The sequence below is a fragment of the Rhinichthys klamathensis genome, unplaced genomic scaffold (genome assembly GCF_029890125.1).
Source record: "Rhinichthys klamathensis goyatoka isolate OS25496 unplaced genomic scaffold, OSU_Roscu_1.1 h1tg000412l_1, whole genome shotgun sequence".
In the NCBI taxonomy this organism is placed as follows: domain Eukaryota; kingdom Metazoa; phylum Chordata; class Actinopteri; order Cypriniformes; family Leuciscidae; genus Rhinichthys; species Rhinichthys klamathensis.
This window is the reverse complement of record NW_026606912.1, coordinates 3512325-3537034: the sequence shown is the minus strand read 5'-3', so window position 1 is coordinate 3537034 and position 24710 is coordinate 3512325. Positions and strand designations below refer to the sequence as shown.

Sequence of the window (24710 nt, the reverse complement as noted above, 5' to 3'; positions counted from 1 at the left end):
GCACAGGCAAGACCGGCAGAGAGGACGCCCAGCACTAGTGCAGTGTCTGTTTTCCTCACACCTTCCTCCTCTTCTATGTCTTGGTCCTTTTGTTAAATTCTCTCTCTTTCTTCTAATGTGGAATATCAATGCTTCCCCTTTTGATTGATTGGATGTTATTGTCATAGTTGAGCAGAGGGAAATGTGTTTTGAATTAGAGGCAGTGTTTCATTTCTGTTTTTATATTTAAATGCAGCAGCACGGCTTCACTTTCATGCAGTCATCTGATGAAGTGTGGGTTCTTTGTCACTGTCGCCTTCGACTTACTTAGGGTTTAAAAGACACTAAAAATCATAGTTTTGACTACACTGACACGGATGAGAACAAAACTTGAACTCAATTGAGCTGGATAATGACACTATATAGGCTTTATGTCGAACGTCACATGAACAAACAGTGAAAGTCTCGCCGCATCTGCTTGTCGGAGAAAGGGTTAACAGCAATATGAGCTGACGGCGATGTCTATGGACTTTTAAAGTAATTTGCTAACCTAGCTAGTTATTTTTATTGTTGACGTCTCATTCAATTTTAATATTCAAATATTACTGAGAAGAAGAAAAAAACTTTTAAATATCAATCAGCATATGCGATGGACATCAGTTATGCTTTGAAGGCATGTTAAGTAAAACAGCTTTATATTTAATGAAGCACAAAAGACCTGAACCGGAAGCAAAAAAAAAAAGCTTGAAAAAGGCGAAAAACCAATGCAAGCTGTTTTACAGAATACGGAAGTTGCTTATAACCCCCTTTCTGTAGAGCTGTGAAGCTGCTTTATACTGAATTTGTTTCATAATTGATGAATTTTGCAACATAGACACTGTTATTGAACTGAATTGAATCCACATTGACTCGAGCTGAATAAAGACACTATTGCCTTCTATAGAGCCGCTTTGCAGCTAATATGGAACGTTCTCAGAACTTTAGCTAATGTTCTGGCAAGGTTCTCTCAAAGTTATGATGAATGAACATTCTTCCAGTAACGTTCGATCAAAGTTATCAAAACGTTATCTTAAAAATGTTATTTATACATCATTCATGGAGCGTGTTTTTGTTTTGTTTTGCTGTTACATTCAGTAAGAAATTTTAAATGTTACTACTTGTTTCAGAATGTTCAGAGAACATTCAAAAGTAACATTCCCGTGATGTTTGCAAATTGACACAATGGAATGTTTCCCTAACGTTTGCATAACAAAGGAAAACATTTTTTTGAAAACCATGTCAAAAACTGGACATGAACATAACTTAATGGGAGCGTTAGCAAAACGTTCTCAGAAATTGTTTTTGGTGTTACAGCTGAACTTGAACTGGTTTCATAATTGAACTGTTATTGAACACTGAACTGACTTGAGCTGAATAATCACACTATTGTCTTTTTAGAGCTGCTTTAAATTTGTCTCATTTTTGATGAAGTTTGCATCATTAATACTGATATTTTCTTGTTTATTGATGTAAAGCTCTATATAAATAAACATGACTTGACTTGTTCTCTATCCGCAATCCCTCTTTTAGAGCAACAATCATATTCGTGTAGCAACAACAGTGGAAACTACCATCACACAAGCTGCATCTTTTCCAAACGGGTGGATCGATGTCTCGCGCGCTCTTAGGCTGAACAAACAGAAGAGTTTAGCGGGGAGGGAAGCCATCGGGTCAGATCTGCTCCTAGGCGAATAATCTCTCTTCAGCCACACGCGAGAACAAAGCCTATCTGGAGCTCATCGCCACTGTGATGATATTTAAATGTAAAGCTGAGGAGATCAATTAAATTAGCTGTGGCTTCAGCCAGCAGTTCTCCAGACTGCCCCTGAGGTCACAGCGGTGTACTTTTCAGCTCTCGCCTCTGGTAATCGCTTCAAATCAAGCCACTCTTAAGCACCGCGGCCCACCTTAATTACACGTATGAGGTTGAGATTTCACACCTCTGGTAAAGAGAAGATAAAGTCAAATTGATAATAAACGCCTGAAAGATACATTTTTGAATCAGCCGGGAGAGCTGCGGATCGCAAAGCTGGCTGCCATCCTTCACGGAACTGACACAGGAGATATATATTCATATGATTCACTGTGTGTGTGTGTGTGTGTGTGTTTGAATATGTTTATGATGATGTTCAGGACTGAGCCACTTGCTTTAGTGCTGTAAGTTTAATTTGACACAATGTCACTTTTGTCTGATACACTTCCTATATGAGTGTACTTATTAAAATTATCAGATTGCGCATTCATTGTGAGTAATATGTGGTAATTATGAAAATGCGTTGTTAAGCTAAATAGAATAATTATTTTTGCAGTTTCACACAAATGTAAAACAAGAACGATAATTTCAATCAGTCTCGCACAGAGCGAAATATTTATGATTTGTGTTTTTATTATTGCAGCAGTAGGTTGTGGAACAGCACATCGGGATTTATGAAAAGTGTCATTTTAAAAGTCTATGACAAAACCAACTAGTTCCTTATGACTGACAGTGAATGATTTCTTGATTTTTTTTTTTTTTTTTTTTTTTTGGTCTAAAAGGAATTGGTATATTTGTGGAAGATATTAATAAGCAAGTCTTTTTTGGAGCTTTTATAAAAAAATTTAAGATGTATTTAATTAATGATTATTTGCAGATAATTAACTAGGAAAGAGAACACTGATTTAAATAAATTAATAGTGAAATTTTAACCTTAATTTGCTAGGACAATATTACAGCCCGGTGTCTATTTTTTATGAATTTAAAATATAAAAATGAACTTGTGTAAATTATTAATTTAAATAGTTTATTTTAAAATATTGCTCACATTAGTAAACATGTGGTCCTGTCCATCTTTCTAATATATTTCTGAGATCACAATTGTTTTTTGTTGTTTTTGTTTTATCGCCTATAATTTACCCAACTTTAAACATCCATCATCTCTCAGGCTGAAGTTTACAGATCCATTTAGTGTGCAAGAGTGACATCTACCTTCAGAGATGAGAAGTAGATTTACTTAACGCAGGACAGCGGAGAGCGTACTTTTGATGCAGGTCATTGTGTGTGTGTGTGTGAGTGTGAGGGAGAGAGAGAGAGAGAGAGAGAGAGAGAGAGAGAGAGAGAGAGAGAGAGAGAGAGAGAGAGAGAGAGAGAGAGAGAGAGAGAGAGAGAGAGAGAGAGAGAGAGAGAGAGAGAGAGAGAGAGAGAGAGAGAGAGAGAGAGAGAGAGAGAGAGAGAGAGAGAGAGAGAGAGAGAGAGAGAGAGAGAGAGAGAGAGAGAGAGAGAGAATATGTTGGTAATTATAGCTATTTATGTTAAGAGAAAAGACCTAGTCAGATGGCGAAGTGCATTCATTAACATTTACTTAGCGGTGAAGTCATTATCCTCTTTCCCACTATACAGAGATGGAACAAAAAAAGAAAAGAAACAGAAAAGAAAAATTAATGTGCCGACACAATGACAAATACAAAATCCAGGACGCACTTAAATAGGATGTATGGTGAGTGTGAAAATGCAGTTTGACTGTTCGAGTGAGGAATATGTGTTTGGAACTGCGTTCATACGTGGAGTGACTAATTCTCATTGTCATAGTGGTAAACAAAGAAATGATGCAAGCAAGTCCGATTGTTTCAAAGATTCTTTCTGTTGCAGAGCATTAGCTGATTGTGTTGTCTGAAATTTTTATTTGAGAAGTATTAAACTATTTTTAAGAGCTTAGTTGCTGCTATAGTAGTTTTACTAATACATGTAGCACTTTCCCATCCTAAAATATATTTAAAAAAACGATTTATTTAAGATTTAAAATGGCACCTTTGAAAATAGACTTCAATTGTATTGCATGAATTAAAAATAATATACAATACAAGCATAGTTTTTACTGGCATCTCAAATGCTGAGTAATTTACATATATTAGCATATAAAGTAATTGGCACAGATGCCAAGAAAACACTGGAAAACAGATTAATTGTCATCCACCAGCCACAGTGACATTGTTAAAAATGAGATGCTTTTAAGAAGCCAATTATCAGAGAGTTTTCAAAGTAACCCCTTTTTCATCATCGAATATCAACTTAAAGCCAGCTTCATACAAATATGCATTGATTCCATATCCAATCACAAAAAGTCCCTTCATATGTGTGCACACTGCATACTGCACACACTAAGGCAACTTTTAGACCGTGTAGATGTCAAATACTTTATAATTTTACGCCAGTTTCGCATTAACTTAATATAAGCCTAAATAAACCACAACATTTAAGGTAAACTAAAGATCAAGCGTCATAATGATTTATTGCAATACATCATAAGCGAACATGTTGCCATCGGTGATGTGTCACCTGTCCTGTGTGTGGAGTAGTTTTTGAGGCATATGGGCACAGGCTTTCTCTTTCACACACACACACACACACACACACACACACACACACACACACACACACACACACACACACACACACACACACACACACACACACACACACACACACACACACACACACACACACACACACACACACACACACACACACACACACACACACACACACACACACACACACACACACACACACACACACACACACACACACACACACACACACACACTAGTAATAGATTCTGCTATGGTTTGCTGGAGCTCTAGTTTTATCCCCTGTAATAATTGGATAGTGCCTCCATTTATAAGGCTGTCCAAGGGAATGCAGAGTGAACAAATGAGCTAGTTTAGTTGCCAAGACCACTGCTTGGGGAGAAGGGCTTAAATGACTCCCATTTTCACAGCCATTGTGCAACGGCTACCTTAAATAATATTGAGATTACACGAGGGAAGGGAAGACATGCTGAGGATCTATTGTGCAGATAAAAGGAAAAAGGAAATTAAAAGATTTTAGGAGAAAAAAATAGAAATGAATGCCTGTGTGACCAGACAATGAAACAACATACTGGCTATGAATGATATGCTGATATATACCAATCTGTCTGATATAAACCAGAAATTGCTATGATTGCTACTAGATCATTTTTTGTTGACATTTTGCTATATAGGAATGTCCATGAGATTTGTGCATGTATTAAAATAAAAAAAGATATATATATTTAAGCAATTTTAATTACTTTTATTTGTCACTGTATTCTTGTAAATAGGTGTATATGTATATACATTATATTATAAATAGAATCTAAAAATATTTTATACAATCTCTGTTCATATGATTTATTACACACACACAGAATATGTACAAAATGACTTTTTAGATCCTTTTTATTTACATTTCGCATAAGTGTATGGGAATCTTATTTTATGTCATTTTAATTTTGAATCAAAAAAATTTATTTAAAAAAACAACAATTATATTTACATAAAGTTAGCAGTATTCTATGTAGCTACAATAATCAGAAAAATGCTGTTTGAACTTAGGTGTATCATGTCACTCCACAGGACAAACCCATGTTTTTCGAGACAAGCGAATAGTAGAAGAGGAAATCAGGGTTGTTTACACACTCAGAGACGTCCAACCTCGGACAGATTCCCCAAACCGCGCCCCTCCTCTCAGACTCAGCTGGTCAGAGAAAGCCTCCTCTCCTTGCCCCTTCATTCTCAGCCTTATTTGTATTCGTTAATGACTTTATAATTCCTGGCCAGCGGGAACCTGCTTTTATCTCTATTAGTTTAGTAGCCTGGCAAACAAAGGGAGTCTGGGGCTGGTGGCACCATGCCAGCAGGAGCCGCCACCATAAAGGCTCTTGTCCATCTGTGTCGCCTTCTAACGCAGCTCCACTCCTCCTCTTTTTCGTTTTGTTCTCCCCGGTGCCGTTTCTACAGATACTTCTGCACCATCCCTGGCTGATATTCCTCTTACCGGCGCCTGTATTGATCTCCGCGATGGCCAATGAAGTGTGAAAGAGACTTCTGTTTTTCCCAACAAATGAGAAAATGACAGCTCGCTCCGTCGACGTATGAAAAAAGCACTCGATCGCAAATATCCCGGGGTGACGTTTCAAAAAACGCGTCTCAGAATGTGACCGAAAGTCATTCGTATTGTCAGGCCGGGATGCGATATCTTTATTAGGGCTGAAATGAACCGAGTCGAGCGCATTTACCTCCCATTTCGGATGTTTTTCATCTCTTTGAGGGTCATTTCATATGCTCGGAATATCATTTCGGCTCAAGCGGGCGTTAATTTGACATTTGTAATGCATGTACAATGTTCCATGAATGCATTCATAAGGCCTGAACATCTCAAACTTTTTGTGAGGCCTTTTATTTTGCTTCCCGTCTCTCTCTCCCTCTGTAACATGTCAGAAAGACTGCATCCTCCTCTCATCTGAGATGCTGGTCAGATCAGGGGGCCCTTCATTGTATATTTTACCTTGGAGTTGTTTTGATCTCGCTGAAGACAGGGAGCAGCTTTTTTCCCATTTCCCTTTCTCTCCCTCTCTCTTTTTTTTTATTCCTTCGGCAGCGCGTGTGTCTTTTGCATGCATTGTCTTTGAACAATGCTCTGTTTGAACAGTGTGCTCGCAACTCAGGATACAGGCGCGCTCGACGGATCGACTTTTATCACCTGCTTTTCCCAGTGATTCTATTAACGCTTCTGTTTCATTAAAAAAGGGGGACGCGGCCAACAGACAGGCGCACCGGTGAAGAGACAGACAAGAGTGACTTCAAACAAAGTCAGGCGAGAGATTGCCACAGCGCGCAGACAGCCCTTCATTCGGGGGGACTGACAAAGCAGGGCCGGATGAGGCGTAGAACTGTGTGAATGTGTGTGTGTGTACCTGTGAGGTGCTAAATCATTAATTAGAAGGAAGCCACTTCTGCCTCTCTAATGCACTGTTGCTAATCCATGAACATTGAAACATATGGTCCCGTGTTCGAGCTAGTCCAACAGGCTGAGTGGGTCAACAGTTATGTTTACTGGTGGAGGTCACCATACATTGATGCATACAGATAATTATCTAAAAAAAGAACAAACAGAACTATAGAGATAATTAAATGAGAATATGTTTAAGATCACCTATCCAAGAACCTTTATTTATTCTTATTGAATGTGTTCTTTTATCTAAAGCAACTTAATTATCACTGTCACTATATCAAATTTCTATTAAAATTCCACGTGAAAAAAGTGACATGACAATCTTCTTGGACTGACACCTATTGGCATGGGTACATTTATTCAGACTGAATAATTCATTATACATGCAAAAGTTTCTCCCCCACTACAGATTTTAGCTGCTCTTTTTAAACTGTTGGTGGTAGGAATGCAGTCTATTATGTTCACTACTGGTCAAAGATTTGGGGTTGGTGAGTTTTTTTATATGTTTTTGAAAAATGTCTCACCAAGGTTGCATTTATTTGATCCAAAATAAAGCAAAAACAGTAATATTGTGGAATACGAATTACATTTTTTATTTTTAGATATTTAAAAATTTTCTCATTACTCTAGTCTTCAGTGTCATCAATGTATTATGTACGAAGATTATTATATATAGTGGCTTCTCCCACTTTTCTCAGTGATATTTAGCGCCAGTTTATCAGGAAGTGACGATTTGCGCAAAACTTAACTTTGCATGGAAACATAGCTATTATGGATTTTAAAAAAACAGTTTGACTACAAACAGTTTTAAAAACTGTTGTCACCTTGCCTAGGTGACAACAGTGTCAGTGAAAAGCATTATAATCTTAATACTATATCAGAAACTCTTTAAGTTCAATAAATGTAATGATGGATTTGAAAGTCTGAAACTGGAATCAATATAATCAGTACATAAAAGAAATGTGAAAAGTTATAAATAAATAAACAAGGAAGGCACTGAAAGGTTTCCAAAGCAGCTTTAATGTGACTTTAATTTAAATACAATTTTAAACGTTTGGTAACATTGCTATATTAATAACAGTAAATTATGCCCGATTCCAAGTAACTAACCCTAAACCAACCCCTAACCGTAGCTCTGTATAAAGTACATGTAGTCAATTAATATTACTCTTATACTAATATTACTTATTTAAGTAAGTACAATGTAACTGTCACCTTAAAATAAAGTGTAACCTTTTTTTTCTTTTACTCTAGTATGAATGTTGCATCTCATAAAAAAAAAAAGTGTTCACGTGTGGTGTTTGTAGCCCGGCAGTCATTATGCTGCAGGCAGCGGCGGTGAACTCTGACTCTGGCACAGGAAGTGAAGTCAGCAGCCGTGTAGCTGCTGCTCCAGAAGGCGATGGCTGTGTTCGCGGCGGGGCTCTTCCTCCCCGTAGCAAGGTTGGCACGGTGCGGAGGTGCTGGTGGCGCGGTGCTGGTTCTGGCGCTCTTGGCTGCTGCGAGCGGTGCGTGCCCTCTGTCATTCATGGGGAGTGGCTCTGTCCAACTGTCACTTCCTGACAGGCTGATAATCAATCTCTTTATTAACTGCTCTGCTGCAGACGGCCTGCCCGGTAGGGAGGGTGGGCATCCTGCACGGTACACCGCAGCACCGCACTCCGCTGGGGTCGGAAAGGTTGGCACCGCAAGACACCGTCGCTTCCAGGCAGGGCCCATCTTCGTTGCCTTTAGGAATCACACCGGCGTGGCCCAATCGTCTCCAAAAAGTGCGGTCACATTAACGAAATTTCATGTGCAAAAAAGGTCCATTGTCAATAGTGTAGATGTGTACACTGTAAACCCTAATGCTCAAAATAATTAATTGGTTTGAGTAGGACAAACTTAAATTAAACAAATTAGTTCAGTCAAATTAACTTTTATGAGTATTTAGCACTTTCTTTTTCTTTCAAGTTCACTGAACTGATATATTTTAAGTAAACTGAACTGTTTCATTGTTTTGAGTTTTATGAAATTATTTATTTTAATTTAGACGAACTTAAGTTTAACTGAAACAGCTGGGATGTCTATTTCCCAGCATGCTTTGCCGATGGCACTCGAAAGGGAGAGTAAATGCTAAAATTAAGTGTAATATAATGTTTTTTTGTGTGTAAGATTAATGTTATGTGTGAGATTAAGTAGTGATTCATGTTTTGTTATGCTAATTTAGAAGAATTTCTGTTAATGTTGGCTTTAGGATAGTTACCATCATGGTGACAAGTGGTGCATGCAGCTTGATTTGAGAGCAAATAATCCATTTATATTGCTGTGCTCATACAACAAGTGTTTCTGTATAACATATTATTGCCAATATGTTAGCATTTACTATGTTAGCAGATTAGCTTTTTAAAGCTAACTAAGTTCATACTAATAAAAGTATTTTGAGTTCTGCCAACTTATTTGGGTTTACAGTGTACTTCATAGATTCAAGTTATATTAACTGAATGGAATTAGTACTATTAACTTTATTTACCCAAGTTATCTTAACAATAAGTTATTGAGTTACTTGAACACAAATCAAATATTTTTTTAAGCTTAAATTGTTTGAGTTAATAAACTTAAATGATTTAAGGCAATCGGTTTCCTCAAACGGTTTGAGTTGAACTAACTCATCAGGTTTTACAGTGTATAAAGCACTGGCTTTTTCAAACCAAGCAGCTTTTTGTTGGTCAGCATGGTGAATTTGCATGACCAACTTGAACATGAGCGAAATCTGAGTGGCCAACGTTTTCACCCTCACACGAAACTCCAGATTCAGCAAATTCCTATTGCGATGACTGGATTTCTCCTGTGGAATTGTGACGAGCAGCGGTAAATGTGACAGCACTTGAAGCCGTACCTCACAAGCCAACTGTGATTTGCTTCCCAAACTTTTATCAGCCCGTCGCCACCAAACTGAACGTGTTGGGTGGGTGGGGGTGTATATGTTTTCTATAACTTATTCCTGTGAATGCAAAGCTGAATTTTCAGCAGCCATTACTCCAGTCTAAACTGTCACATGATTCTTGAATATTAACTAATTCTGAGTGGCAAACTGTTTTGCCCATACATAAAACTCCCAATTGCTCAAATTCCTATTGCAATGACTGGATTTTGCCCGCGAATTTTCGCCGAGCTACGGTGAATGTGACCGCACCTGAAGCCTCACAAGCCAACTTCCCTTTTTTTTTTTTTAGCTCGTCACCACCAAACTGAACATGCCAACGAGAGTAGGGATTGTTTTTCTACTCTCGCTCATCGCTCGCATGTCAATTCCACACACTCTAATGGCAAAGTCATGTCAGATGTAGCATTGATGAAGAAACAGGGCCGTATCACATTAAATATGAATAAGCTACACCTCTCTCCCTTTCTGTTGCTCATAGGTCTTCCTGGTGGAAACGCAGAAGACTCTGCTGAGCAGGATCTCCGATCTGTGCGTGGGGAACGCGACGGCCGCCAAACTGCTTGCTCCTCCGGACCCGGCCGAGTGCGCCGAGACCACTTATTCACTCCCCACCCAAACAGCTGAGTAGAAAGACATATAAGCACAATAATTCTATGGCAAATAACGATAACCATAAAACTCCAAATCCCTGTAATAAAGCCGAAGCCTCTCTCCCTAATGAAACAGTGGCCCTCCTGCTGTTTCCTGCCTAATGTTCCCGCCGAGGCTTCCTCCACTTTCCATAAAGCAATTTTGCAAGCCCACTCCCAACGTGAATCATCTCGAAACGAAGAGAAGCCTCTCCCTCCATCTCTCCTTGTGTCCCCGGAGGGTGACGCTGACTAAATCTGTGTTGATACAGAGGTGTGCTCTAAATCCTGTTTGCTCGGGTTCCATCTCTCCTAATATTCACACTCGCGCATGAGGCCCCTTCCCTGCCCGCATCTGCTAATGTAGCGTATCGTCGTCTGGATGACAAGACGACATCGACGAGCTCCTCACAATGTGTGGGAAGGAGAACATATGTTAAATTTAAGAAGCTGGGATTTACCTCTGCGTGGGTCTTAGTTTACATGCGCTACTCGACAACAAAGGACGAATCGCCGTTCTGTACGGTTTACGTTGTGGATGCACATGTAAGGTGTTATATCTGAAAATATAGGCGGCTTTTGTGGAAGTCGCACTAAATACCATCTGCCGTGTCTTGAAATTCAAAGTAATTAAGAATATGTTTGGTAAATGAAAAACAACCTTTGTGAAATGCAATAAATGAGAGTTTGAACGGTGAGATTGAGTTTGTAAATTTGATTTGAATTTCCGTTAACATTTCCACAGTATGTAATTACAGTGTTTAAAAATAGGCTTGTTTTTTTTGTTGTGCGTGTAATCAATTAGATTTAATTTCTCCAGCACATGCCCTTCGTTTATTACCAATTAATGCCGTTTACCTATTAATTCTTCAAAAGAAAAACTTCAAACTGTGAAAAAAAAAAAGCTACAGTATTCTCACTCAGAGATTTGAATGCTTTTCTTGGCAAATCCCAAATTACTCAAAGATTTCTTGATTGACAGATGAGGGGGGATAACTGTATTTAGCCAGGGACCATCTTTCCTCGTCTGGTGTGATTTGGGTCTCATGGAGGATTGGCCCCCCTGGTGTCTGCCCCCCTCCTCCTCTCGGCACGGGGCAGGGGCAGATTGACAGAACAGCATGGGGGCAAGCGCCGCTGTGCCAACAGCCCCCCCACGCTCTACCTGATGTTTTTAACAAAGGCTTCCATCTCACCAATTCCGCTGCCGAACATCGCCCAGCCAGCTTCAACCCACCCCGGCTCTGGAACAAACAGACTTTGAAACCTGATCGCAAGGATGTTGGGAACAGATGCACAGACGCTGGGAATGATGCGGCGTGTACGGCTGTCCTCAAAGATAAAATGTCAAACATTTCTCAGTTCGAGCCCAAGAAATTGGGCTGTTGTTATTGAGCAACTGCTTGTAATTCAAAGGAGGATATTGGTGGCTTCTATGATAATATAATGTAATAGAAGAGAAGCCACCAATACTGTATATATATAGTTTTATTTAGAGGGAGACAGGGGCTAGTTGTCACACTTTTTGACTTCAGTGAATATTTCTCAATGAAGGTTTAGTTTTGAATGTCAATTTCTGCACAGGAACAAACACTAAAATCTTTGTCAAACAAACACTGAAATCGCAAAAAAAAAAAAAACACATGTTGTCACTATGGGATAAGTTGCCACAATTAGAACCTACCCCAAATATATTCTATATTTTTTATATACATTAATTTAGCTGAAAAAGCTTTAATATATTTTATAATATATTAAATCTTTGTTATAGCTTTTTCAGAAAAAGAAATCATTTAAAAATGAAACAATTCATAAAAACGCAAAAATGTAAAAGAAAAAAAGAGTATTGTTTTGTTTCAACTTGGCTGAATACATATATATATATATGTATATTACTTGTGATATACTTGCACATAATTAGTTATACAACACAATTGAAAGCTGAAAAGATATGTTCAAATGTGTTGGAGAGGTACATTTATAATTATCGTATCTTGACTTTCAGTCCAACTTCATTAATAATGCACATTGTTCTTACTGACCCCCTTCCAAGCCATCATCAATCACTGGAAAATTTCACTGACTTTCCAAAGGGACAATGCGAAAGGAGCACACACCGTCTGACGCACATTTCTTGGAGGTGTTCCCCCATTTTGATGAATTTCCGGCCTAGGCACCCAGCATCCCTGCTGTATGTGTGGCTGCATCTCCTCCTTCCTCCTGTCAACATGATCCTGCGCACAATCAGTCGCAGAGCGCACACTCGCCGGGTACCTTTCCGCTCCTCGCCACGTCCTCTGGCCTCATCTGCTCCGTCTGTTTTATTTGCGAGCAACAGAACATATACAATTACATGTCACAAATTCAAAATGATCTTTAATTCCTATCACTCTTGTATTGTTGCAGGGAAAATGGATCAATCTCGGGTTTTTTTTTAAAGTCTTTCAGACAGTGAGAGTTATTAGTAGTTCACATAGTAAAGCTACTTTGTTGACTTGCCAGGCTTTTTACGGGCAAAAACAAGGTATATTGAACAAAACAACCATAAGCATTATATGCATTTTACTTTTGCTTATGGTCTCATAGTTTGTCAGCATGAAAATATCTTTCATTGAAGATATCTAGAATATTATTTTGATACAAAGTTAGTTATAATCCCAGACTCTGCCCTGTAATCAATACAAATACATTTTTCAGGCCCGCAAGTGAGTGCAGCCAATGATAAATATTGGCAGACAAGAAAAATTTGTCATTTTTGTCGATTGAAGGGAACATAATGATATTCACAAGGAGACCCCCACTGCGATGCAGACACAACTGTTCCTAAGCAACAAAACACTTTCCCCCCCTCCAAATGCAGACAGGGTTTTGGTTGACTGTTTGCAGCCACAAATATTCAGACCTCCAATGTAGTGATGAGGGTAAACACAACTGTACAGACTTCTGTACTTAAATTGACACATTTAGCTCCTGGTTGTTATACTATAAGTATCTATAAGCAATGTTGGGGGTAACTCATTACAAGTAACACGAGTTATGTAATCAGATTACGTTTTTCAAAGAACTAGTAAAGTAACGCATTACTTTTAAATTTACAACAAAATGTTTTGAGTGTTATTTTTTTAAATAAGTAACACAAGTTGTTGTCTGCATAGGAAGGATCATTTCACTTTTGGTGTGAAAGGGATACGGTATATTTGTTATTAAAAACACACAAGCAAGCCCAGCCCAGGTGAGAAAAAGTAACGCAAAAGTAACGTATAGCACTACTTTCCGTGAAAAGCAACTTTACTTTTTAGGTAATATTGTAATGTATTACTTTTAAAAGTAACTTTCCTCAACACTGTTTATAAGTAATTATATACATATAATAAATACAAAAAAGCAATTTAAACATAATTGTATTATGCTAGGTAAGAAAATGCATTTAATTTGCATTGTTTTATTCATTGTGGCATTGCTGTATAATCCTAATCCTAGACAATATTAGACTGAATAAAGGTTTATATTTTAATTATATATTAAGACTGAAATAAACATGTCTAGAAAACAGAGCAATTCATACATGCTGCTGAATTTGTTATTTTATTATATTATTAATAGGCATGCTTTATTGATCCAAAGGTGCAAATATAGTTGAACACTGCACAAAAAAAAAATTTGCATGTTGATATTTATACAAGTTTGCAATAGTAGTATATTATTTAGGTCTAACTGTTCAACATACTGTACATAAATGTTTGTACAGAATTTGGTCAACTCGGTTTTCTCAATTTCAGTGGTTGTGGAGGGGTTCTTGAAGGAAAAGACTCGAAATGTCTTATATTGCTTGGGTAGGAGTGCCATCTAGTGATGCATTCAGTAACCTGCCAGTCTTGAAAACATTGTGGCTTTAAAAAGTATACACTACTGGTCAAAATTTTGGGGTCAGTAAGATTTTATTAAAATTTTCTTAGAAATTAATACTTTTATTCAGCAAGGATGCATTAAATGAATCAAAAGTAACAGTAAAGACTCACATTATTATAAAATAATAATTATTTTGAAATTTAAAAAAAGAAAAGAAAAAAGTATCATGGTGTTCACAAAAATAAAAGCACAACAGATTTAAATGTTGATAATTGTTAGAAATTAGCATATTATAATTATTTCTGAAGGATCATGTGACACTGAAGACTGCTTTGCCATTACAGGAATAAATTACATTTTATAAAATATATTAAAATACAAAACGGTTACTTTAAATTGTAATCATTTCACAATACTGTTGTTTTTATTGTATTTTTTAAATAAAATAAATGCTGCTTTGGTGACTTATTTCAAAAACATTTCATATTTTAAAAAAATACAGACACTAAACTTTTTAAATACAGTGTATATTAAAGTATATAGATTATTTTTTATTGAGTAACCATTTTAGGTAAACTAAGCCAATGTACAATAAAATGTTGTCATAAATATAATGTACAATTAATTTTGGCCTTGAAACATGCCATGAACAATGTAATCTATACTGCATATTACATATGATAATTTTTTTGTAACGCAATATTTACATTGTCAGAGAAGGTTATGTTCAATTTTAATCTACTGCATATTACATATGATTACTTTTTTGTAACGCAATATTTACATTTAAGGTCAGAGAAGGTTATGTTCAATTTTCATATCTCTGATCACTGATGTTCGCCTATTTTAGTAGCTGAATTTGATACTGACACTCTTACAGAACCAAAGAGCTGATGTTTTAAAAGTTTGTGCTGATCAACAGATTCATAAACAGTTTCCACTCCGGGGCCCATCCATATTACAGACAGCCAATATTTCTGCCTAACCTCATGCACCTGTGCTTTGTCATACACGATCTTGTCCTTTGCAGCTGTACATCTATTGTCGTTCCGCTTGACTTGCTGTAAATAACATGGTTTATTGTTTATCTGCATCTTCTGCTGCCGATTATCATATTATTCTTCATGGCTTGGAAAATAAAATTGCCTATTGTAAACTGGACTCTTGCACTCTTTGTGGAACTTCTGATTTGTATCATTATATTATTTAGTATTATATTATTCTGATCGAGAAAGGAGAAACTAGAGCTAAGGAGTATGTTAATTTATTATCATATTAAGGCAACTAAAGTGCAGTATTTTGTTTATTTTACTAATGAAATTAATTATGTGCTATGTAAAAGGGTCTGTTAATTATCTATCATTTGTAACATTATCCTTTGAAAGCAGAGGACCAATCAGAGCAATCATGACCTGATGGACATACTTTGCACAAATGAACTTCCAATTAACAGCTTCATTCTACCAAGCTTTTATTTTATTATGATGTTTTTCGCATGTTAAATGCACAAGTAGATACACAGTGGAAGAAATGAGTTTTTCCATTTGATTTGCATTGTATTTATTAATTGCAGCATTACTGCATACGGTAATTATTATTCATAATCATGGTCTGTATATTAAAGATTCAGATTTTAAATGAACATTAAGACTGAAATAAAACTCTCTAGAACAAAAAAAAACAACAGAAGTTATACTTGCTGATGAAACCCAGGGCACAAAAACGTCCACGTTTATTACGCTTCAGGATTATTTTTGAGAAGGTACTCAGCCTGAAATATACAAACGACAAACGGAGAGAATTTTACAACAATTTTTCCAGAAAATACCTTCAATTAAACTAATAAGGAGCAGCTGTTATTAGGAGGACCAACCTACCAGGAAGTCTATGGGGTCATCAGGACGTATTGTACAGCATTGGATGAGGCCTTGGGTGAGAGTGGGCATCACATCCCTCATCAGGTAGTTCCTGAAAGGCTCTGACTGAGATTCCAACAAGTCATGTTCTTGTCTCCTCACCTCCTCAAGACTCTGATTCTTAAAACACACACCAAAATCTCATTGATGAGCTGCTAGCCTAACATATTTTCCTGCAATAGCAAAACATTAAATGGCAAAGAAAAAACAAACAAACTAATTTTAAATGGCAAAAATTAGTGCAAGTCAAAGATTTTAAAAATGAAGGACCAGATCTTTTAAAGAGGACACATCTAATAAAAACACAGATGGGAGATTAAAGTTCTGCGTGTGATTTACTGACAGTGTGCAAATTCAATGTCATGTCAGGCACAAAAACGGGTAAGACGTGCCTTTTTTGGGCGGTAAATAATGGCACAAATACCACTAAGTTGACTTAATAAACCGCTAGTGGGATGCCTAAATCTACTTCATTACAATTAAATCCTAATCTAATCATGACAAACTATATCGTTGGAAAGGTCTAAGACTCCTAAATAGATATTTTAGCACTGTTTTTTGTTAAAAATTATGTAGGAACAGTACACCTCAAAGTGCACCTCAAAAAAATCTACATCATACCAGGAGTTCTGACCTTTGTCACAAAAAGTCGCCGCACACACTTTTTATAATTGAAACTTTGGTTTTCATGCTAAAAGTTCATAATAAAACTTCTGTCAGGACCACTATCGTCAAATACGAATGACAATTAGCATACAGTTTGGTATGGTTCTGTTCTGGGCAAGATCTCCCTGCGCATCCATGCCGCCTATAGCAAGGATAAGAGCAGGGAGAGCAGCAATAACCCCCCTATAGGGTAAACAGAACAGAACCAACATGAATGTATTGCAGATATCATTAATTCAAGATTTTAAAATACAACATAATTTGAGAATTTATTTTGATTCAAGGGGAATCAGAATACCAAATCCTGACTGAAGAGAGGAGGAGCTGGGGATGGAGGAGGGTAATTAGCTCCTGAGAAATGCAATAGCTGCTGATAATACTGAAGGAGCTTAAATATGTATAGTGATAGGCGTCGTATTCCTATAGGTAGACGTGGATCAGCTGAGAGTCAGCTGATGCGAGCTTGACTAAAGTGACCTGTCAGTACTGACGCTACGCTTGATATATAATCTAGTATTTGTCAATAAAAAAATATAAAATAACATTATCCTCTAAAAAGTATAATATATATATATTATCCTCTAAAATATAATATCTTTTTTTATCGCCTTTTTATTACATCACATATTTTAGTAGTTATCATAAATTAGGTATCATTTGAAAGCTTACGAACTCAGAATAGGCTCTATGCACGATCGCTTCCGCGTTTTGTCTCAGCCCGCCCAGTTACATCCGGTGCTGCGTCAGAAGCCGTTTTTTTGCATTATTGGAGATAATGGCAAATTACACTCGCTGTTTACAAAAACGTCCCGCGGTTAACGTAAATGATGTTTACAATATTGTTAGGCAGTTAGCTGTCACACATAAGAGTAAGAAAGAGAAGGGTTAAAAATGATATTTTTCGAGCTACATCGACAACTTTGAGGGTGAGTATTCTCTCATATCATGTGAAATCCGACTAGCGAATCAGTTTCTAAAATCGTTGTCTCTTTTCTGAGAAAATGAATTTTATTAAAGTTTTGCAGCTATACACTTAACGCTATGCGGAAGTAAGGACGCGGGCTGAGATTCTACCGGAAATACGTCAGCAGCGTTCGTGCATAGAGCCTATTCATTCTGTGAAACCCGTTTTTTTTTTTTATTGGACGTTGCGTTACCATAGAAACGGTACTCTAAATTCTGTTATCGGGCTCCTCCCCTTTTGGGCGTCATCATGTTTCATAATTTATGATCAAAACCTTTTCTAATCTTGACAAAACACACATTGTCAGAAAGGTCTAAGTCTCAAGGTTCCATATTTTGTGACAGAAGGGATATTTGGACAGAAATTTATAATAATTTGTTACAGCAGAATGCATTCTATTGAATTCAATGGAATGTATGTCACCCGGTGGCTATTTTTGGTATTACACCTACACAAAATCTCATGGGAACTCGATTTTTGTGATATCAACTTCAAATTTGGAACACAACTTGGTTAGATATATGGCTTTGATTTTATAGTAATTTTATAGTAAAAAAGTATTTTGTAAAATATATATTTTATATAAAATAAAAAAAAATTAAGTACAGTATATTTGATTTACTGTAAATTTAAACTTCCATAACTTTTTCATACTTTCATTTTTTAAGTGCTTTCACTTCAGCAATAATCTGCATTTTCTTTAAAGCAAGACCAAACTTAGGTCTATCCAAAGCATTCTTGAATTACAACCATTTAAGTTTGAATAGTGCATTTGAATGTCTATTCTCAAAAAGTTAAGGGGTACTCTTCACCCATAAATTTAGCGGTCTGACAGGGAAACTCCAACAAATGCATATGCAATAAGGTCAGATGCAAAAATAACCCTTTCATCGCTAATTTTTTCACTGTGTGTCTTTAATAAATCCTGAGAGTAGTTTTTTAACGCCAAAAGAGGGTTTGCGCTGGCGTTGCCCTTAATCTTAAATTCCTTTTAAAAAATATAGCGTCATGTGCTTACCCACTCCCCCCAACGCTGATCTCTCTGTTGGGCCTCTTCTTCCTCCCGCCGCTCTGCCTCGGCCCTTTGTGCCGCCTGTTTCTTTAGCTGCTGTTCAGCTTGCTGTCGCTCTTCTTCCTCCACCTCCTCTGAGATCGGCCTGTAGTTCTTCGGTTTGCCCACTTTTTTGCAAATCTTCTCAGTGACCAGCAAGTACTCATTGTCATCATTGCTTGTAATCTCTGCAATAAAAGTAAATAAATTTAGACTGTTAGCCCACAGTTTTAATTAATTTAGATGCGAGATGCCAGTCAAAACTGTTGAAACGTCACAATACCACTCCTAAAGATAAGGTCACATTAGTGAAATTTTGTTGGCAAAAAGGTCTATTTTTATTGTCAATAGTGTAGCGATGTAAGGGTGTGTTCACACTTGTAGTTCGGTTGTCTTGGTTTTTTTGGTACGGACCAAAGAAAGAAAATGATACATCAAGTCCTGGTTCGTTTAGCATTCACAGTGTGGAGGCCATTTGAGTAAAGTGAACTCATTGTCATGTTCACGAAACCAGTTTGAGATGATTTGAGTTTTGTGATCCTGCTGGAAGTACTCGTCAGGTACCAGGCAACGTTTTTTCCAATCTTCTATTGTCCAATTTTAGTGAGCCTGTACAAATTGTAACCTCAGTTTCATGTTCTTAGCTGACAGGAGTGACAATAGTTCAAGGAATAGGAATAGTTAAAGGAATAGTTCACTTAAAAATGAAAAATTTGTCATCATTTACTCGCCCTCAAGTTACCTGTATGAATTTCTCTCTTCTGCTGAACACAAAGAAAGATATTTTGAAGAATATCAGTAACCAGTTGATGGACCCCATTGACTTCCATAGACTTTTTTTTTCCTACTATGGAAATCAATGGGGTCCATCAACTGTCTGTTTACCGACATTCTTCAAAATATCTTCTTTTGTGTTCAGCAGAAGAAAGAAATTCCTACAGGTTTGAAACAACTTGAGGGTAGGTAAATGATGTCAATTTTCTTTTTTAAGTTAACTATTCCTTTAATTGACTTCTGCTGGTGTAGCCCATCTGCTTTATCTCAGTGGATATTTTCTCTTTTTCAGACCATTCTCTGTAAACCCTAGAGATGGTTGTGCATGAAATTCCCAGTAGATCAGCAGTTTCTAAAATACACAAACTAGTTTGTCTGGCACCAACAGGCATGCTACGTTCAGTCACTAAAATCACCTTTCTTGCCTACTCTTCAGCAGATTGTTTTGACTATGTCTACATGCCTTAATGCATTAAGTTGCTGCCATGTGATTGGCTGATTAGATATTTGTGTTAACCTGCAGTTGAACAGGTGTACCTAATAAATTGGCCGGTGAGTGTGTATTCTTTTGCCTAAACAATGCTGTGTGTTGAGCTAAGTGAGCTTGTTGTTTGTGTGTACACATGATGGGAATTTTACCTGCTGAGAATTTACTAACAGCTTATAAACGAGCCAAAATAGCGGCCTGAAAAGGCGGGTCTCGGACTTCGGTCCGCTTGTTTGGTGCACACCAAGGTTTGGATGGCAACATTCACACTTATTCAAATGAACCGCACTTACAGAGCAATTGCACCAGAGTTAATTTTAATAAAACCAAAGTGTGAACAAATCCTATGAGTGCGTCTCACACACAAGTCACTTCCAAACCAAGCAGCTTTCTCTTGAACCCATTGCGAAATCTGTGTGTGGAAATCTTTCGCACTCATGCTAAATTCACGTGGATTCTTATTGAAATGACTGGATTTTCTTAGAACAGCTGTAAATGTGACCGTACCTTTATGCTTGGTGTGTATTAGCTAGCTCAACAGATGTAGTATTACTGCACTTCATTAAAACAGGATTTGGTTCACTCCTTCAATGTTACCTAAGTGCTCTGGATGAATCTCTAAGTCCTCAAAGAAGTTCAGCACTGTCTGATCCTCTACGTTTCTCTCTCTGAAACAGGCCAAGTGGAATGGGAACTGTTCAGGGGTGTAGGAAGTTCCCTCTACAACAGTCTCGGGTAGGTTCAGAACACGGTTTTTCAGGAAATCATCAGTGGCGTCAACAGAGAACACAAACTCTGGAGAACAGACAAATGATTGTTTCTCTAGAATCATATTTCAAAGTCACTTGTTACAGTATTTCTTTTAAATGAGTTGTGGGTATTCTGCTATTGAACATGTTCACAAAAGTTACCACTTTAATGTAAAGCTGAGCTAAAAAAATATAAGGTTTTTATTAAGCAAAGATACATTCAATTCATGTGTTAGTAAAGACATTTATCATGTTACAAAATTCTAAATTCTTTTGTTTCAAAATTCCAAAAATTCAAAATTCTTTTGTTTCAAATAAATGCTATTCTTTTAAACGTTCTAAAGACCCCTGAAAACATATGTATCACAGTTTTCACTAAAATATTAAGCAGCAAAACTGTTTTCAACATTGATAATAATAAGAAAAGTTTCAAATAACTATTAGAACGATTTCTGAAGAATCATGTGACACTGAAGACTGGAGTAACAGATGTGGAAAATTCAGTTTTGCCCTCACAGGAATACATGACATTTGAAAATATATTAAAATAGAAGATAGTTATTTAAAAATATATAATATTTCACAATATTACTAATTTTACTGTATTTTTGCTGTTTTACTGTATTCAGCCTTGGCGAGCATGAGATTTCTTTCAAAAACATTAAACTTTTGAACAGTACTGTAGTTAAATGAGTTCAAATCAGTCATGCAAGACTCAAATCTTAAGGCTAATAATTATGATGGAGAAGTCTGGGGGAAAAAAGGCATTTCTAATCTGCATTATACATTATATTAATAAATTACACACCTGGGATGATCTTTTTCTCGTGTTTAGATTGCAAGTCTTCAGGCTCTTCATCACCTGTTGAATATTTAAATAATCATGCAGCAAATCAAAACTCATGTATTATTAATCAGAATCATGATTTAATTTGTTCATATATCACCTAAAAAGGGCACATTTCTCACCAGTAAATAACAGCTTCGCCAGCTCATATGTCTTAGGGAAACCGTCCAAAACGAAGCCCTGGTTCATACAGGGTTTAGTCCTGAGTTTGTCCCTCATTATACGAATCACATATTGGTCATCCAGTCGTCCTAAAAAACAACAACAAAAACTTAATATATATAATTTCAATATAAAGCACCAATTTTTTTTTTTACAAATATACAACCTTCATTCTCATTCATGTTGTCCTTCAGAGTGTCCAGAAACTCCTGAGCTTCACCCTCATCATTTTCCATGTCCTCCGTTTGAATGTACGACTCCTGGTTAATTCAACTAAGCATCAGTATAAAATCTAAAAAATGTATATTTATTTTTCAATGTAGAAAAACAGAAAAGGTTACTGCAGGGAGCTGTTTATATCGACATTTTTTTTTTTTAAAATCAAATCTGAATTATTTGAACATGCTTTGCTGGTTCTGAATACATTCTGGGTGTGCATAACACTCACCAGGTTGTCTAATGTTTCAGTGATTGTCTCCTTAAGTTTAACATGATGAAGTTTGTAATGCTTGCATATCCTCTCTGCTATAGTGCTCTTTCCAACAGCAGGCGGTCCCAGGATGCAGATACGAAGGGGCTGGGACACACACAAACACAGGTGCTTGTACTGTGAAACTTTAGATTGAGCCAAAAAGCCCAACATAAAAGAAGTACCAAAAATAAACATATAACTAGAGAATTTCAACGTACCAACAATCCCCTGGTCTGCTTGTATTCTTCAGTGATCTGCTCAATGTTTTCAACCATGCCATATTCTGACACCCACTGGATGTTAAAATTCTCTTTCAGATACAGTGCTTCAATACGAAGGTTGACAAGCAAAGAATCAATATCTGTTTGCTGAAGAAAGTAAAAAAGATATCATAGTTGATACAAAACCAAAAATGTACAATATTGATAATCTTCTCTGTAGAATGTCAGAACAATATTGACATTGATTCTTACTGTCAGCTCCCGTATGAGATAAATCTCCTCTTTTGAAACATTCTGAGTTTTTCCTGGTCCAAGCACGAGTGTTATTGCCTTGAGGAAGAAGATTTCCTTGCATGACAACCATTAACTTATTTTTTTTAAATATTTATATATACTGAATGTGTAAAATCTCACCTTTATGATATCCTCCATTGTGTTTTTGGAGTCATCAACAGCAACAACGTATTGTGACTTTGGCTTGTGGTCAATGACATTTTGGATGATCCTTAATGAATATGAATCAAACGGATGTAAATGCCCGGTAATTTAGCTTTTGCATGGATGATGTCATAAAAAGCTCCACAATTATACTAACCCTGCCAGATCATTGATGTGAATAGTGGGGATAATATTGGAGCCATCACCAAAGATGGGCACCTCGGAGACTTCACCCACCCATGACATCTACATAGAGCAACGCAACACAACAAACTTTTTAACTTCAACATTTCAATTAGTAAAAAGTATTTACAAAAGTAATATTTTGTAAATGTCTGTCCACTATGATTTACCTTAAAAAACAAGTGAAACATGTGTTCTTCCATTCCATATTGTAGCCCTGATGCAACAACATATGTAGAGAACAGGGAGCTTTTCTGAAAATCATTCATAAATAAATATGAACTTCACACTTTTAAAGTCATGCTCACGTAAGGTGTTGAACATTTTACCATAATAGTGTGTACAATTGTTTAACATTGCATGACTTTTCAACTAAAATGGAAAAATTATTATCCCACAAGGTTTCTTGCTTACAGTTTTGCCTAATTTGACCACCAGTTTCTCCAATTCGATATGATCATGGAAGTTGGGGTGTGCTTTTCTTTTCCTGTAGTGCTCGTCTGTAAAAGGAATCTCTGGGTCATCCTATTGTGGAGTTAAAATATTCATCAATACAACCTTTTAATCAAGTTTACATGCTGATCAATAAAGTAGCCTACTTGATAATTGATAACAGTGTTCTTATTCCTACTTTATCGGCTGGTTTAGACATAGCCCACGTCATGATGGTTGACACCAGGATAAACATCTTGTGCCCAGAAAAAGTGTCCATTTCTTTATGAAGAGCTGTGATTGAATGATAATTTAACTAGCATCTGCTCAAGAAAAAGGTTCATAGCAGGAAGTAGCACATGGATTCAATAAAAATGTGATACCTGAGACAGCCCACTGTGCTTCAGCTATCTGATCAGCATGCTGAGTAATATCAAAAATGATCACATCACATTTCATCAGATGATGGAGAAGCTCTTCACGCTTCAAGTGCTGGTAGAGATGAAAAGGGATGTTATTAAAAAAAAAGTAAAAGTGACAGACTGTCACTGACAGTAGGTAAGTTACAACTTATGAAAGACATATCTTCTGCATAATGCTGTAGTACATAACGTTAGTTGATTTATTTACGCTGTACTCTTCAGAGATAAAACTGTGCTTCTCCTCTGTTTGGCTGGAAACTGTTCCCACAATTTGGAAGGTTGGATCTTTGATTTTTGGTTGCTCATCCTGCAGCCTGTCTCCTTCCTCCTCCACATCAGCCTCACCAAAGTCCACAAGAGATGCACCAACTACACACGAGTCTAAAAACTAAATACAGGATAATATAGTATAAACATAATAGCCCTAATTTCAAGCAGTGTCTTGATGTGACATGCTTTAATTCATCTGAAGCTAGCTAGCTAAAACTTAAAAGTTAACTTACCCAATCTTTCTAATTCCACTGTAACGTTATTGGGCCACGTTACCGGTTTCGACTATGTGAATTTTTTCACAGTCTACGGTGCAATTATGCAATATTATAAAAAGTAATAAATATGACTTACCTTTGCAATATTTTTCGTTGTGTAATTATCAACATTGTTGATAAAAACCCGTATGGATTTCGGCGGTCTCTCCTCAGTCTTGTCCGCCAT

The 24710-nt window shown here is 36.8% G+C and overlaps 1 protein-coding gene across 1 annotated transcript; it reads right to left on the bottom strand.

Annotated features, from left to right (window-relative positions):
• Positions 1-15368: 15368 nt before the first annotated feature.
• Positions 15369-24710, bottom strand: ak7b (adenylate kinase 7b). Its single transcript, XM_056235002.1, has 18 exons — positions 24621-24710; positions 24205-24384; positions 23958-24066; positions 23774-23868; positions 23557-23667; positions 23313-23396; positions 23117-23205; positions 22936-23026; positions 22774-22851; positions 22519-22668; positions 22277-22405; positions 21995-22088; positions 21789-21917; positions 21628-21681; positions 20668-20865; positions 18777-18997; positions 16090-16248; positions 15369-15983 (listed from the first exon to the last, which is right to left on the bottom strand). Exons 1-18 carry the CDS (start codon positions 24708-24710, stop codon positions 15948-15950), a joined length of 2097 nt encoding a protein of 698 aa, XP_056090977.1. The 3' UTR covers positions 15369-15947.